Here is a 14767-nt window from a genome sequence, read left to right as displayed (position 1 = left end):
CGCAGAAGGCGCGGACCGATTCCTTGAAGCCGCCACCGCCTTACTCGGCCACCGGGGGAGTTCACCCAGCGGAGCCGTGGCACAGCGAGCGGCGAGGACACTCGCCCCACTGCCGCCACCGCGAATATTTGGCGGCTGCGACAAATGTGATGATGATAGAAAGCCACGTGGGTCGAGTGATGGTCTGTGATAGCCAGGTGGCATCCGACAAAGAGCTACGTCGCTTTGAGGGGGGCCTTGCCTGGTAACAACAAAAAGTTTAGCTTTCGTTCTTGTTGGTTGGGTGACTCCCCCGACACGGTCATGATGAACCCTCAGAGTCAGCCACCCGGAGCTCCGTGGGGGAAGAGTTGAAACCCGAAGATTTACGGGAAACCGGTGGGGCGGCCCCAACGATTTGAATGAGCTTTAAAAAAAATGAGTATAAATAACTCTGTGCCGTTTTCAAAGAGATGTAATTTTATTTATTAATATTACAGCATTACACCATGTAATTACATCCACTATATAAAGTAATCAATCGGGCCACGTGGAATATGAGAAATGTATTCAAACTGGGAGCGTAACAGCCATAACCGAGGCGCGCCTTGACCGGAGATCAGCTCGGGGAAAAAATTAATTTGAACTATGGATCGATTTTCTCGAGGAAAAACGGAGTTAGACGCAACAGCAAAGGAGTGGCATCTTCCTAAACGAACGCTTACAAGAACGCCGCCGACTCTTAATATGCCGGGAGTAAATAGTTTACTTTCATAGATATTTAAAAAAAAAATCTTTATCCTGTTCGATAATAAAGAAAAGACGCCGTTCACGTATCAACATTATTTTACTTTGTTGTTTTCAAGCCAACACTTTTACACACATGTACTGTATATAAAACAAATCGATCAAGCGTTTGCCCCCCCCCCCCCCCTTTACTCTTGCTCCCCAAAGTGCCACTTTGCATCGTCCCATCCTTTCGTGGAAGCCCAAGTCGGATTTTAAGAGCCTGGGCAGCGCTTGGATGGGTGACCCCCCCCCCCCCCATCTGCCACGTGCAATAAAGGGGTAGTATGCACAGGGGTGGTCCAGATGTTTCGTGACACACCCCCCCCAACATTCTTTTCCCTTTAAAAAAATAACGTTTTGGATAATTAACTTGGGGTGGGGGGGGGGGCACAGGGGTCACCACCCTGTACGTGGAACTTATTTGGCACCACCGTATGTAGCCAACCGTGTTAATCGGCGGTGCGGGACAAACGCAACGGGGAGCGTTGCCAGCGCCGAGTGTAGCGCCGCCCCCCCGCCCGCCCCCCGCGCGTTGCAGCGCGGTTCCCTCCGGGTCCCCGCTCCGATTCCTCCCTGAACACCCCGGGACACGTCTCACGGGGAGGCATTCCGAACGCGGCAAACAAAAAAAAAAGTCCCGACACTCGGCGAGGGCGTAAAAAAACCCAACAAAAACATGGTAACGCTAAGGCATTTTTCCCTCTATAATGACGACGACATCGAAGTATGTCCAGCCTGGCTCCTCTTTACACGACGACTTACACCCGACCCCCGTGAGTTTTAATCTCAAACAAAATCCCATTTCCCTAATTGTTAAATGACAAAAGGAATTTTTTTTTGCAAAACCCAATAAAAGAAAAAACGCCAGCCAGCTTTTTCACAAAAAACTCAAAAACCGCTGCCACCACCCTCCGCACAAAACCCATCACTAACCACTCATCCTTCACGCTCCCCGTGTCACACGAGGGGGGGGGAGGAGGGGGGTGGAGAGGCATTACCGCCGCGTAGAGACGGAGCGATGAAATCGGCTCTCGCGCGGGCGCCGGCAAGGATCGTCGCGGGACGGTGAAGAGCCGGCAACGGGGCCTGGGTGAGGCCTTCAACCCAGCGGTGGATGGATCATGGCCGGCGACGATCTTGTCCGTGACAATCTCGGGTGGGCACGGGTGGGGCAGCCCCACGTGCCGTTACGACGAGACCACGACGAACACTTGAAGCCACGTCAAGGCGCGTGCGTTTCCAACCGCGGGATGCGTGAATGACACCAGGGATGTCACCCCCCTCCCCCCGCCCCACCCACAATAAACAAAAAAATATATATATAAGCGCCAACCTGACTTACGTGTTAGTTTATAAATACACTACGGGAAGTTGGAACGAGACCGGGGTAATTTTCGGCAAAAAACAAATCGTGTTTAACTCGAACGTGCAACGAACACCCGCAATTCTTTGACCACTGCATAGCATCTTTATAGGAAGTGAGTGTTTGGGAGGAGGGGGGGGAGATGGCTGTAGTAATTTCCTGCAGGAACCGGAGAGCTGACCGAGACTCGTCGTCATCATCCATAACAGATTTTTTTGGGTTAGACCACGTTTAAATGCGTGTCGTTAAACCCGCCACCACCCGACACGGCCAATTAGTAAGGTTTGTCACGTAAACGGAACGTGTCAATTCGTTACTAGTTAAGTACACCGGTGTGTTTGGAGAGCAAATTCACAACATTTACAATCCGAGTACGACGTTTCGCCAGTAATTACAACCGGCATCATCAGGCGACAGCGAGATTTGATGACGTTGGTATTTACGCCATCTCACCCAAAGAAAAACTTATGGATATCGGTCACGAATGCCTACGTCTTAAACTGATCATCATCCCCAACGAGCTCCATCGGACAATCTCAGCGGAGAACCAATGTGGCATCGGGAGATGTTAAACACAATGGCTCACAATGGCCAAAACTCGTTCACGAATGGCGACGTTGGAGGCTTCGTAACGGCCAAGCCCACGGGGATCGAACCGTGGGCTTGTTGCTATCCAGCACAGTTGCGAGTAGGTTTCACCACGAGGTCAGCTCAGCCCGTGATTTAAACCTTTAGCAGGACTGAGGGTAGTGATGGGGATGAGGTGGGGCACTCGTGGGCATGTGATGAGACTGTGACAGGGCCTGAGACGAGGCTGTGACAGGGCCTGAGACGAGGCTGTGACGAGGCTGAGACGAGGCTGTGACGAGGGTGTGACGAGGGTGTGACAGGGCCTGGAATGAGGCTGTGACAGGGCCTGATACGAGGGTGTGACAGGGCCTGAGACGAGGCTGTGACGAGGCTGTGACGAGGCTGTGACGAGGCTGTGACAGGGCCTGGAATGAGGCTGTGATGAGCCCCTGATGAAACTGCGATGGGGTCTCTGTGCTCTCCGTGCCACTGGCGTGCGCTCGAGTCAAAGCTCCCTCTGCACCAACGCCAGCAGGAAACGTCGTGGCCGCCCCCCTCTTGAGAGGCTAACAACGTCTGTGCGAGCACTCGTGTGCGTTGCACGTTAAACACGCGCAACGCGCACTTGTACGTACGTACGCGGGTGTCTGTGCTTCTACACGCGCGTGGGTGTGCGCTGTATACGTAAACACGTGTGCAAACGTATGTACACCTGTGCGGACGTGCGAACGCACACGCATACAACAACAACAATAACAAAAAACGAGCCCCACGTGATTCGGAAATAATTGATGCTTACAGGACCGGATCCGTTGTCAACTGGAGCCTGAGAACTACATTTGAATTGCTTGAGTCGCTCAGCCGCCGCGTACGTTGCGCGTACGTTGCGGGCACACGCTTGCCGAGCCTCGCAGGCTGTTGGCGGAATTCGCTGCTAGCGGAGCACCTATTTCGGGCCCGACACGGCACGCTATTTTATTTAGAACAGTTTTTGTTTGTATTAGTTTGCTGCCCTTCCCCCGCACGGTTGGCTACGTACGGCGCGAAATAAGTTCAACGTAGATGCATACAATAGAGTATTGTGGCCAGTTGCTTGAGCACCCTTCAAACCGTCTCCCCAGCGCTGATACAAGGTGTTCATTTATGGCCGATTAACTTGCACGCGTGTACGTTGAACTTCTTTCGCACCGCACGTAGCCAACCTTGGTAATCGAAGGCGCGGGGGAAGGACAACAAACTAAACTTTAGGGGAGCCCGAGACCAGGTTGACACAAAGTCCCTGCCTGCATCAAAGCCAGGGATGGAACCTAGGCCAACGTTGACTGTAGTGTCACGATAGACTTGTAGTGTTTAAATCCATACACAAATTTCCCGGTAGATTTTGCCCACGCTTCCCGCCACCACCTTAATAGATGCTCGCTAACAGCATTTGCCCCTGTGATCGATAAGGTTCAACAGGATATCTACAGCTCTCTCTTGTCCAAGTCTGAACGTGTCTGTGTGTGTGTGTTACTGCCTGTATGTATGTCTGTGTGCTCTGGGGAGCGGTCAGTGTAGCGGTTAGCACTACGCCGCGCTACGATATCCGGCGATCCGAGTTCGATACCCGCTCATGGCCAACACCAGTGGCGATTATCTGAACTGGTCCTGAGCCTCCGGTAGGTCGACTCAGCCTCACAATGAGTACCTGGTGCGGTGTGTAGTAAACATCGCTGCTGGGAAGACAAAGGCGGTCGGGCGTGGTGCTGGCCACCCACCCCCTCATGTGCCATGCCGGCCTGCATAGGTGCTCACCAACAGCACTTGCCCCAACAGTCTCTTAAAGGCTACACGGGGGTTCTTTGCTTTGCGTCCGTATTGAAACGTGCATTTGTATACGTGCATCTGGGCACGTGTCCATGTGCGTATATGCGGCTTGCGACTTGCTCGCATGCCAGCGCGTGTGCTCTATCTGCATCTGTGCGTCCCTGCACGCGTGCGGCGCGCGCCTGTGTCTGTACGAAGCCGTGTATGCGTTTGTGCGTGTGTCCCCGCGTGGGTCTGGTACGCTTCTACACGTGCGCGTGACCGCGTGAACGCGCCCGAGCATTTGCCCGCGTGCACCTCGCCGGCCTTCGTAGGTGCTCGCTGACAACGCTTGCCCCGGCAGGTCTGTCAAGGCCACACGGGGAAATCTTTGCCTTTGCGTCTGCGTGTGCGTGCGTTTGTCCTCGTGTCTCTGCACGCGTCTGCCCCCGGCAACGTCCGTGTGTTTCTGCGCGTGCGTGCGTGCTAGCGCGCGAGCGCCTGCGTGCGAGTGTGTGTGCGTGCGTCCTCTCTCCTCCCCGCCTCCGACGGCCCGCGTTCACTTGTGGTTCTTGAGCTGGTTCGACAGCCAGTCGAGGCCCTCGTAGAGGCCGTCCCCGCTGGTGGCACACGTCGCTTGGATGTACCAGTTCCGCTGGCGCAGCGAATGCAGGCCCAGCTTGTCCGTGATCTCGGCCGCGTTCATCGCGTTGGGCAGGTCCTGTGCGGCACCAGAGACGGAGATCCCACCGTGTAAGCCTCTAACGGACTGTTGGTGCGAGTTGGCGATCTCCCAATGCCAATGCTCGCCATTCGCCACTGAAGTGACGGTGACGTCACCGCGGCACCTGTGCCAGGCCAGGTACATTTTGAGGCCACGTGAAGTGTCACAGGTTCGCTGACAGGTCACGGGATAGACCCAGGTGCCGTGGGTTGACTGAGATGATGAACCAGCTGCGCCCCCTACTGGTGCCAACTTGCTGTATTTTAGCCACGTAGCTGCTCCACTCCACAAAGACAAAGATCCCCCGTATACCCTTAACAGACTGCAGGAGCAAGTGCTGTTAACGAGCACCTATGAAGGCTGGCACGGTACACGAGGGGGTGCCTTTGTTTCCCCAGTGGCCATGTTTACACACTGCAACAGGTACTCAATTGTGGATGAGTCGACCTAGGTGAGGCCCAGGATTGATTCAGATAATCATCAATGGTGTTGGCCGTGAGTGGGAATTCAACTCGGCTCGCTGTGTTCGTAGTGCAGCGCGCTAATAGCTACACCACCGCTGCACACACACACACAGTGGGGACACACACACCTGCTTGTTAGCGAACACGAGCAGTACGGCGTTCCGGAGTTCGTCCTCCGCAAGCATCCGCATCAGCTCCTCCCTCGCCTCGTTCACTCGCTCGCGGTCGTTACTGTCCACCACGAATATCAGCCCTGGGCACACACGTGAACACACGTGAACACACGTGAACACACGTTCATACATGCGCGCACACTTACTCCGCATAAGCGTGTACATCCCACAAGCATAAGTACAGACACTAAGATCCTTGGTGTAGCCTGCTCAAGCTGCCGAGGGCGAGTGCCGTTAGCGAGTACCCATGAAGGCCGGCACGGCTCACGAGGGAGCGGTGTGGTTCAGCACAACGCCCGGCCGCCTTTGTCTCCCCATTGCTGATGTTTACACACTGCACTGGATACTCATTTAAGGCCGAGTCGACTTATGAGAGGCCGAGATTCGGTTCAATATTCATCACCGTATGTTGAATTTCTTTCACACCGTACGTGCTAATCGGAGGTGCGGGAAATCACCGATGCTAGCCGCGAGTGGGAATTGAACTCGGGACACCGGGTTCGTAGCGACATACATTTTTTTACAGAATAATGAAATACTTTTAATGTTCATTGCAGCCCTGCCAGGTGGGTGAACAATGACAAGACAATCCCTCAACATTATTGAGGGATTGTTGTTGTCTTGCCGTGGCCTGGGGCTGTTGTTGTTTTGCTGCTTAGCTCAAGCTTGCACTTACTGTTGAAAAGTCAGCATGAATTGACGCACTTGTGCAATTCGTACTCGCGTACTTTATTTTTAGTGACTTGCTTACATTTCCTATACTTTGCACTCAAATCGGTTTATTTTGCTTCTTCCTCTTCTTCTTCTATTGATGTTGTTGTAACTTTCTGGCCCCGTGCCCCAACTGGACATCTGCGTGAACGGGACCTGCGTAGCTCGTCAGATCCCTCCAGCCCAAACAAAAGATTCTGACTGTGATCACGGGGACAACAACGACACGTCGCGAAGGAGGGGAGGGATCGTAGGGCTTGGCCGAAACCTTGCGTGTTCTGGAAGTAGTGTCTCCACAGGGGACGGATCTTGTCCTGGCCGCCCACGTCCCACACCGTGAAGCTGATGTTCTTGTACTCCACAGTCTCCACGTTGAACCCTACACGCGCACACAAAAGGACAAAGGTCCCCCGTATAGCCTCGGCAGACTGTTGGGGCAAGTGCTGTTAGCGAGCAGCATCTGCGAGTGCCGGCACGGCACACGAGGGGAGTGCGTGGCCCACACCACGCCCGGGCCCGCCTTCGTCTCCTCGGTGGCGATGTTTACTACATGACACCGGGTACTCATTTGAGGCTGGGTCGACCTAGGAGAGGGCCCAGGACCGGTTCAGATAATCGTCACCGGTGTTGGCTGCGAGTGGGAATCGAAGTCGGGTCGCCGGGTTCGTAGCGCTAACCGCGGACACCGCAGCTCCCCACACACATGGGCCACTCGCACACGCCACAGTTTATGGTTTATTACGAACATTGGTCTTGGTTGCGCAAGCGCCGTGCCCTAACCTTGTGGGGTTAGTTTACAACATTATTTAGCATATATAAAAAAAAATGCACCTTTCCTTCCTGGGGGTGCATAATTTCAGCAGGATTCGTGCAATACAAGCATAACTCCTGCACCGGTTTCCACACGCGGTGTTCTCATGAGCGGGAACAGGCTTGCTCGAACCAATGCTGGAAAGCTGCCGGTGTGACGATATCGGCAAGGAGCCTCTCTCTCTCTCTACGAGATGGGTCCTCGTTGGTCGCGCACTTTGATAATCGCACAGGTCAAAATGGTGGTTCGCGTCGCTGTGGAGAATTGCAAACGAAATAAATAAGCACGCAATTTTTGCCACTTCCTGCATCGGTCTCTCCACATTAACACAAAAAAAACCAAGAGGATTTCTTACTTTTGTGGATCATAAGTCACTTAGAAGCAATCCCAAAGGTAGCTTTGCGATATCCAATTCCTTGGGCCGTTCTCTCGCATGCACGCATGCAAGGGTTTTTGCGGTCGCTGCTCCGCGAGACATCCCGATGGCTGCAAGGATTCATCTTCTTTGGTTCTTTCGGTAAAGTCACGTAGAGAATGAGAATTCTACGCGACTTCCAGACAAGTCTCGTCCCTTCACCTGATGAAGGCCGCTTGTGTTGTGGCCGAAACGTCGTGAGAATTTTATTGTGTTATTTTATTTTATCAATTTATTATTTTATTCTCATTCTACGTGGTGACTTTACCGAAAGAACCAAAGAAGACATCCCGATGGATTCTCCGCCACGCGGCACCATTGCCGACATCGCCATTGGGACAGAGTCGGGGAAATTATTTCAAAAGTCACGGCCACTGAATGGGTTTCAGGATCGGAGTCTTGGTTGAGACTCGGCTCCAGGAGAATGGGTTTCAGAACTGTGCGCACACGCGCAGGTGTTTCGGACACATCGGACACCGAATGGTATCTTAAGACACGGCCGTTTCTTAAGTTATTTATCTGTAATTCAACCCAATGAGAAGTCCATTAGGAGGGGAAACTATTACATTTAAAATCCAGGTCAAAGGGAGCGTAGACACTTCCACAGTTGTACCCACACGGTCTTTACAATAATCACTTAGTACATTCGGTATTTGCAGCACCGTTCCGTTATTTCACAGCAAGGGGGCACACTGTTGCTTTGTGCAATCCCAATGGAGTACTTTTCCGGTGTGACATTCCGAACTTAAGAAAAAACTTGGACCACGCTGCCGACACACACACACACACGCCTACTGCTCGTTGTCTAACGACGTCAGGGGGTACCCCTCCAAGGTCCGCTGCGAAGCAGACGGCGCGCACGTCACGGCCAACGTCGCGCACGCAGAGTGCAGTGGTAACATTCTGAATTGAGCAAACTTGGGCCAAGCTGCCGACACACACACACACAGAACGGCCTGCAGCCCGACTTCGACCAATAGCAGGGGGTACCCCCCCCTAAGAACCACTGCGACACAGACGGGGCGTACGTCACGGTCAACGCGCGCACGCAGCGAGCGACAGTAACCAGGGCGGCCTGCCCTGGTTACTATCGCACGCAGCGAGCGACGGTAACCAGGGCGGCCTGCCCTGGTTACCATCGCAAACTTTGGATAAAATCGGCGCCCGCGGTCACCGCCGGGGCCGCACGCGCCGCCCGCCCGCCCGGCCACCCCTCGGCGCTCCGTCACCGATGGTGGGGATGGTGGTGACGATCTCGCCGAGCTTGAGCTTGTAGAGGATCGTCGTCTTGCCGGCGGCGTCGAGCCCCACCATGAGAATGCGCATCTCCTTCTTCCCCACGAGGGTGTCGAAGAGTCGCGTGAAGAATCCCCCCATGGCGGCACTGGTGGGAGGGAAACACGGTGGGAGACAGGCAAGGGTGGACGGCGGGGGGCGCAGAGGTCAGAACACAGAGCCCGCACCGCTAAGATCCAGGGCTTAAAACCCAGTGTCAGCCGCCCGCTTATGAAAGAAGCTTCTCTCTCGTGCAGCAGAGTCGATGGCCTCGGCGTGCTCGCGGTCGAATGACGCAGAGACCCTGTAGACGCACAGAGAGGGGTGCCGTGGTGGCTTGGAGATGTTGACTACCTCGCCTGGTGTACGGGAGGTCGTGGGTTCGATCCCGACCCTGACGCCTGCTGTGTATTTGGAGTTAGCGTGTCTCTCTCTCATCATCATCACGGCCTGGTTTACAGGAGGTCATGGGTTCGATCCTGACCCTGACGCCTGCTGTGTATTTGGAGTTAGCGTGTCTCTCTATCATCATCACGGTGGCTAGGAGATGTTAACTACCTCGCCTGGTTTACAGGAGGTCGTGGGTTCGATCCCGACCCTGACGCCTGCTGTGTATTTGGAGTTAGCGTGTCTCTCTCTCATCATCGTCACGGCCTGGTTTACGGGAGGTCATGGGTTCGATCTTGACCCTGACGCCTGCTGTGTATTTGGAGTTAGCGTGTCTCTCTCTCATCATCATCACGGTGGCTAGGTGATGTTAACTACCTTGCCTGGTATGCAGGAGGTCGTGGGTTCGATTCCGACCCTGACGCCTGCTGTGTATTTGGAGTTAGCGTGTCTCTCTCCCCACGATCGAGTGGATTCTTCTCGGGGTCCTCCGGTTTTTGGCTCCACATTTAGAATTATGCATTTACAGTATTTCACTGTTATAAATAACCACATATGGGCCTGGTCACTTCTGATATAGAGCTATACAGCTCAGTCGGCCTTACCTGGTAAAATGTAAAAATTGTTGTATTTTTAAGAATAGTTTAAGTGTGGGTATTCTTAGGATTTTAAAAGTTTTACTGTGAGGTTATCTCATGTGTGGAAATCGCTAAAGTTTAGCTCTAACCCAGCATTTCTCAACATTCTGGATTTAAATATTTTTGATTAGTGCATTTAGGGTAAACAATTTGGCTCACGGTTTGGGTTTACGGTCTAGGGTCAGGAACACCATTTAGGAGTTAGTGGCATGGATTTGCGTCACGGATTGTGGTTATTGGTTATTGTTGAAGTCTTGGGTTAAGCTTGTGGGTCAGAGGCTAGGGCATTGTTTTACGATTAGAAGCTTTTGGTTTAGAATCAGGGATTGATGATTAAAGGTTTATGGGGTAAATGTTTTGGGGTTAGATGGGTGAGGTTAGGGACAGTGGCTATGATGAGCGACTTTTGCCACGTACTGGTCGAGGCAGTGGGCGAGTCGTCTCGGCCTCTGGTTAAACCTCTTCCCCCCCCCCCGGCTATCCCCGACCCCTAACTCATCACGCAACCTCCCGCCTCCCAGTCTCCATCCTCATTTGAGGAGTGAACTCCTCCCCCTCTCCTCTTCTCCCCCTCTCGCAAATCATTTTACTTTCCTTTCCAGGGACACCCGACGCACCTCATTTCCCCCACTCTCCCCCCTCCACACTCAACCCTCGCCCCCCCCCCCCCCCTCGCTCTTCCACTTTCCTACCAACCCCGTCCACCTTCTCAAGTTACGCAGAAGCGCCCTTTTGTCAATCCACTGCTGGATGAGGACCTCGCTGCTCCCACGCCTGAGGCCGAGACGAATCCCCATGGATCGCGTAAATGTTGTGTCGTTAAACCCGCCACCACCCGACACGGCCAATTAGTAAGGAATGTCACGTAAAGAATTTACTTCACCCACCCATAAACTTCCCCCACGCTGGTCGAAGTGTGAATCGATGTTCGGAGGCAGTCCAGAGCCATGGACGTGGGAGCATATGAAGTGCAGGGATAAGAATGGACCCATAAGAGGTTTTTTTTTGGGGGGGGGGGGTTAGAATCGCATGAATATGAATGTGCCGTTAAACACACCGTCACCACCAGACAGCCAATTAGCAATGGTTGTCTTTTCTGGTTCTTTCGGTAAAGTCACGTAGAAGGTTTGCTCCTTTCACCTGAAGAAGGCCACTTGTGTTGTGGCCGAAACGTCGTGAGAATTTTACTGTTTTATTTTATTATTTTATTCTCATTCTACGTGACTTTACCGAAAGAACCAAAGAAGATGAATCCTTGCAGTCACGAAAGCTTTGAATCGAAAAGCAATGGTTGTGTCGTGTAAAACAGAACGTGGCCAATCCGTTACTAGTACAGCACCACCGGTGTGTTGGGAGAGCAAATCCACTAGAACATGTACGTGACGTTTCGGAAGAAAGGATGTTTCTACCTACGTGAACTTTACCGAAAGAACCCAAGGAGCATGGGGGATTCCTGCAGCCACGAAAGCTTCAAATCAAGAATGGATGTTTTGCTACACCGCCCTCTGCTGCCCCACAACCCGAAGCCCGCCCACGTCGTTCCACTCAAAGCGCCATCCACAGGGGCCTCGAATTCGGCTCCCGTCTCCCGGGGGGCACCACGAGATGGGGCCGCAATCCGCGCTACTTTTAAGCCCATAGGCATGAGAAAATACGAGTGTGTTTTACCCTCTGAGGCGTTAAGATGTTCAAACACCAAATAGGTACGAGGACAAGAATATGTTTAACACGTAGCAAGGCTTTCGCGACCAATATCATCCATGAGGTTTTTTTGTTTTGGGGGGGGGGGTTGTTAGATCGCGTAAATATCTAAATGTGTCATCATACCCGCCACCACCCGACACAGCCAACTAGTGAGGGTTGTGTCACAAACAGAACGTGGCCAATTCGTCACTAGTACAGCAACACCGGGTTGTGTGGCTTGGCTCTCTAACACACCGGTTGCACTAGTAACGAATTGGCCACGTTCTGTCGGGTGGTGGTGGGTTTAACGACACATACATATATTTACGCGATCTAATCCCCCCTCCCCCCCCCCCAAAAAAAAACACTTGTGTTGTAAGAACAGGGCTTAACCATTTCTGGCAATACAACTGGTGGCGAGTTAAAATGTTCAAACACCAAATACAGTCACACACCTCGGTATACGACCGCTTTGGAATACGTCGAATTTGGTATACGGCGTGTTTTGGCGAGAAAAAAATGTCTTGGGAAGCGACGTCTTGCTTGGGATACGTCGTGCTTGGGATACGTCTTGCTTGGGATACGTCTTGCTTGGGATACGTCTTGCTTGGGATACGTCTTGCTTGGGATACGTCTTGCTTGGGATACGTCTTGCTTGTGATATGTCTTGCATGGGTTACGTCTTGCTTGTGATACGTCTTGCTTGGGGTACGTCTTGCTTGGGATACGTCTTGCTTGGGGTACGTCTTGCTTGTGAGACGTCTTGCTTGTGATACTATGTCTTGCTTGTGATACTATGTCTTGCTTGTGATACTATGTCTTGCTTGGGATACGTCTTGCTTGTGATACGTCTTGCTTGGGGTACGTCTTGCTTGGGGTACGTCTTGCTTGGGATACGTCTTGCGATACGTCTTGCTTGAGATACGTCTTGCTTGAGATACGTCTTGCTTGAGATACGTCTTGCTTGTGATACGTCTTGCTTGGGGTACGTCTTGCTTGGGGTACGTCTTGCTTGGGGTACGTCGTCTTGCTTGGGGTACGTCTTGCTTGGGGTACGTCTTGCTTGGGATACGTCTTGCTTGGGATACGTCTTGCTTGGGGTACGTCTTGCTTGGGATACGTCTTGCTTGGGGTACGTCTTGCTTGGGATACGTCTTGCTTGGGATACGTCTTGCTTGGGGTACGTCTTGCTTGTGAGACGTCTTGCTTGTGATACTATGTCTTGCTTGTGATACTATGTCTTGCTTGGGATACGTCTTGCTTGTGATGCGTCTTTCTTGTGATACGTCTTGCTTGTGATACTATGTCTTGCTTGGGATACGTCTTGCTTGTGATACGTCTTGCTTGTGATACGTCTTGCTTGGGATACGTCTTGCTTGGGATACGTCTTGCTTGGGATACTATGTCTTGCTTGTGATACGTCTTGCTTGTGATACGTCTTGCTTGTGATACGTCTCGCTAGCTAGAACTTGTATGGGTCGGGATGAGTCACCGTGTACCCGCGTAGACCCCGTTCACGACTGAGACGAAGCGCCGCTCCTCAGCCTGCCTGTAGCTCTCGTTCAGTGCACAACCCCCTTGCTGTACACTCTCTGTGAATTTTCACGTGTTTTTATTTTATGTATGCATTTTAGTAATAGGTAGTGTCTACATTAGTTTATACAACACCATTAATGTATAATATGTCGTATAAAATATAATTTCTTATGCTCTGGAACGGATGATTTCCTTTACCTTTATTTCTTACGGGAAAAAATAGTTTGGTATATTCGTCATTTTGGGTATAAGTCCTCCCTACCTTCTGGAACGAATTAACTCCGTAGATCGAGGTACCACTGCAGACACCTTTTGCAAGGAATCAAGTTCTCGCATTAAACCGCACACGGTGGATGTGATGAACGCGCAAACAAAAACACGCTCCGATAACAATCAAGAGAGCGCGCCTGTTTTACAACGCGCGGTAGGGCATTATACTACGTTGGTTATTTCGGTAAAGTCACGTAGGTATGAAATAAATTTTAAAAATCACGTTTCGATTGCGCTTTCAAATCAAGATGTGGGCATCATTGTCTTTGAAACCGATTTGGCCTCCACCAGAGAGAGAGTAGCGGCCTTCTTTCATGGCATCATCTCACCACCAGCGTCAGGCCAGAGGACAACGCCAAAAGGCGAACAGTCAAGGCGGTTACTTCTTTCCCCACACCTTCCTCAACCACCCCCTCACCCCCGCCGCTTTCCCATCACTTTTCCCAGCAAGGCGTTCAGGCAAGAGGGTAGGATGCGGCCTTCCTCCCCCCCCCTCCTCCTCCTCCCCGAAAGAAGTCTCGCCACGATACGAAGGAACCCCGGGTCCCGGGCTCGAACCGAGACCACCACCACCATCCCTCACCACCACCAATCATCTTAATTAGCGACAATTAGCAGCGGAGTTCCCATGGCAACCGGCGCCTTTAGGGCCGTCGAAATCGGCAACGAACGCGGAAGCGGAGAGGCCGCGGCCCCCTCTCCCTCCCCTCCCCTCTCGCAAATGCGCCGCGAGAAAAGTTCGCGTCCACGTACCGGGCTGATGCTGATGTCGCTGCTGTTGACGATGGTGTGATGTTGTTGTTGATGTTGTTGTTGTTGATGTTGTTGTTGATGTTGCCGATGATGATGATGGAGTCAAAGAGTCCGACGCGCCGAGGCCCGGGGGTTGAGCGTCGAAAAGAGGGAGAGGCGGAATCGATCCGCGAGAAATCGACTGCCGCTTACGAGCGGCGATTCGGCGTGAGTCACGGGATCGATTCGACCCGACTGACGTCGTTTCCCGTTCTAAGTAATCGATTTGCGGTTGAATCGATCCCAAAATCAGGAATCGGCTCTGGTTACCGGATTATAAGACGCACCCCCCCCCCATTCCCCCCCCCGGATTGAACCCACGACCTCCTGCGCACTAGGCGAGGTAGTTAACATCTCATAGGCACCGATGCACCGCTACCGATCCGAGAATCGATTCTTGGA

The 14767-nt window shown here is 52.5% G+C and overlaps 1 protein-coding gene across 1 annotated transcript; it reads right to left on the bottom strand.

The window, feature by feature from the left end:
* Nucleotides 1-441: 441 nt before the first annotated feature.
* Nucleotides 442-14537, bottom strand: LOC116956152 (ADP-ribosylation factor 2-like). The gene is made up of 5 exons (XM_032977630.2): nucleotides 14327-14537; nucleotides 9014-9168; nucleotides 6827-6937; nucleotides 5803-5927; nucleotides 442-5207 (listed from the first exon to the last, which is right to left on the bottom strand). The coding sequence occupies exons 2-5, from the start codon at nucleotides 9159-9161 to the stop codon at nucleotides 5046-5048; spliced, it is 546 nt and encodes a 181-aa protein (XP_032833521.1). The 5' UTR covers nucleotides 9162-9168; nucleotides 14327-14537; the 3' UTR covers nucleotides 442-5045.
* Nucleotides 14538-14767: the final 230 nt, after the last annotated feature.

The sequence above is a fragment of the Petromyzon marinus genome, chromosome 63 (assembly GCF_048934315.1).
Source record: "Petromyzon marinus isolate PM22_M1 ecotype Great Lakes invasive population chromosome 63, UKy_Petmar_22M1.pri1.0, whole genome shotgun sequence".
Taxonomy (NCBI): Eukaryota; Metazoa; Chordata; class Hyperoartia; order Petromyzontiformes; family Petromyzontidae; genus Petromyzon; species Petromyzon marinus.
Note: the sequence above shows the minus strand (reverse complement) of the source record. Positions and strands in the feature narration are given on the sequence as shown.

Coding starts and splice junctions, on each gene's coding strand:
- LOC116956152 (XM_032977630.2), bottom strand. CDS start 9,161: ATGGGGGGATTCTTCACGCGACTCTTCGACACCCTCGTGGGGAAGAAG. Junction 5,928..6,826: donor CTACTTCCAGAACACGCAAG/GTTTCGGCCAAG, acceptor GTGTGTGCCCAG/GGCTGATATTCGTGGTGGAC. Junction 5,208..5,802: donor TCGTGTTCGCTAACAAGCAG/GTGTGTGTGTCC, acceptor GGTGCCGCACAG/GACCTGCCCAACGCGATGAA.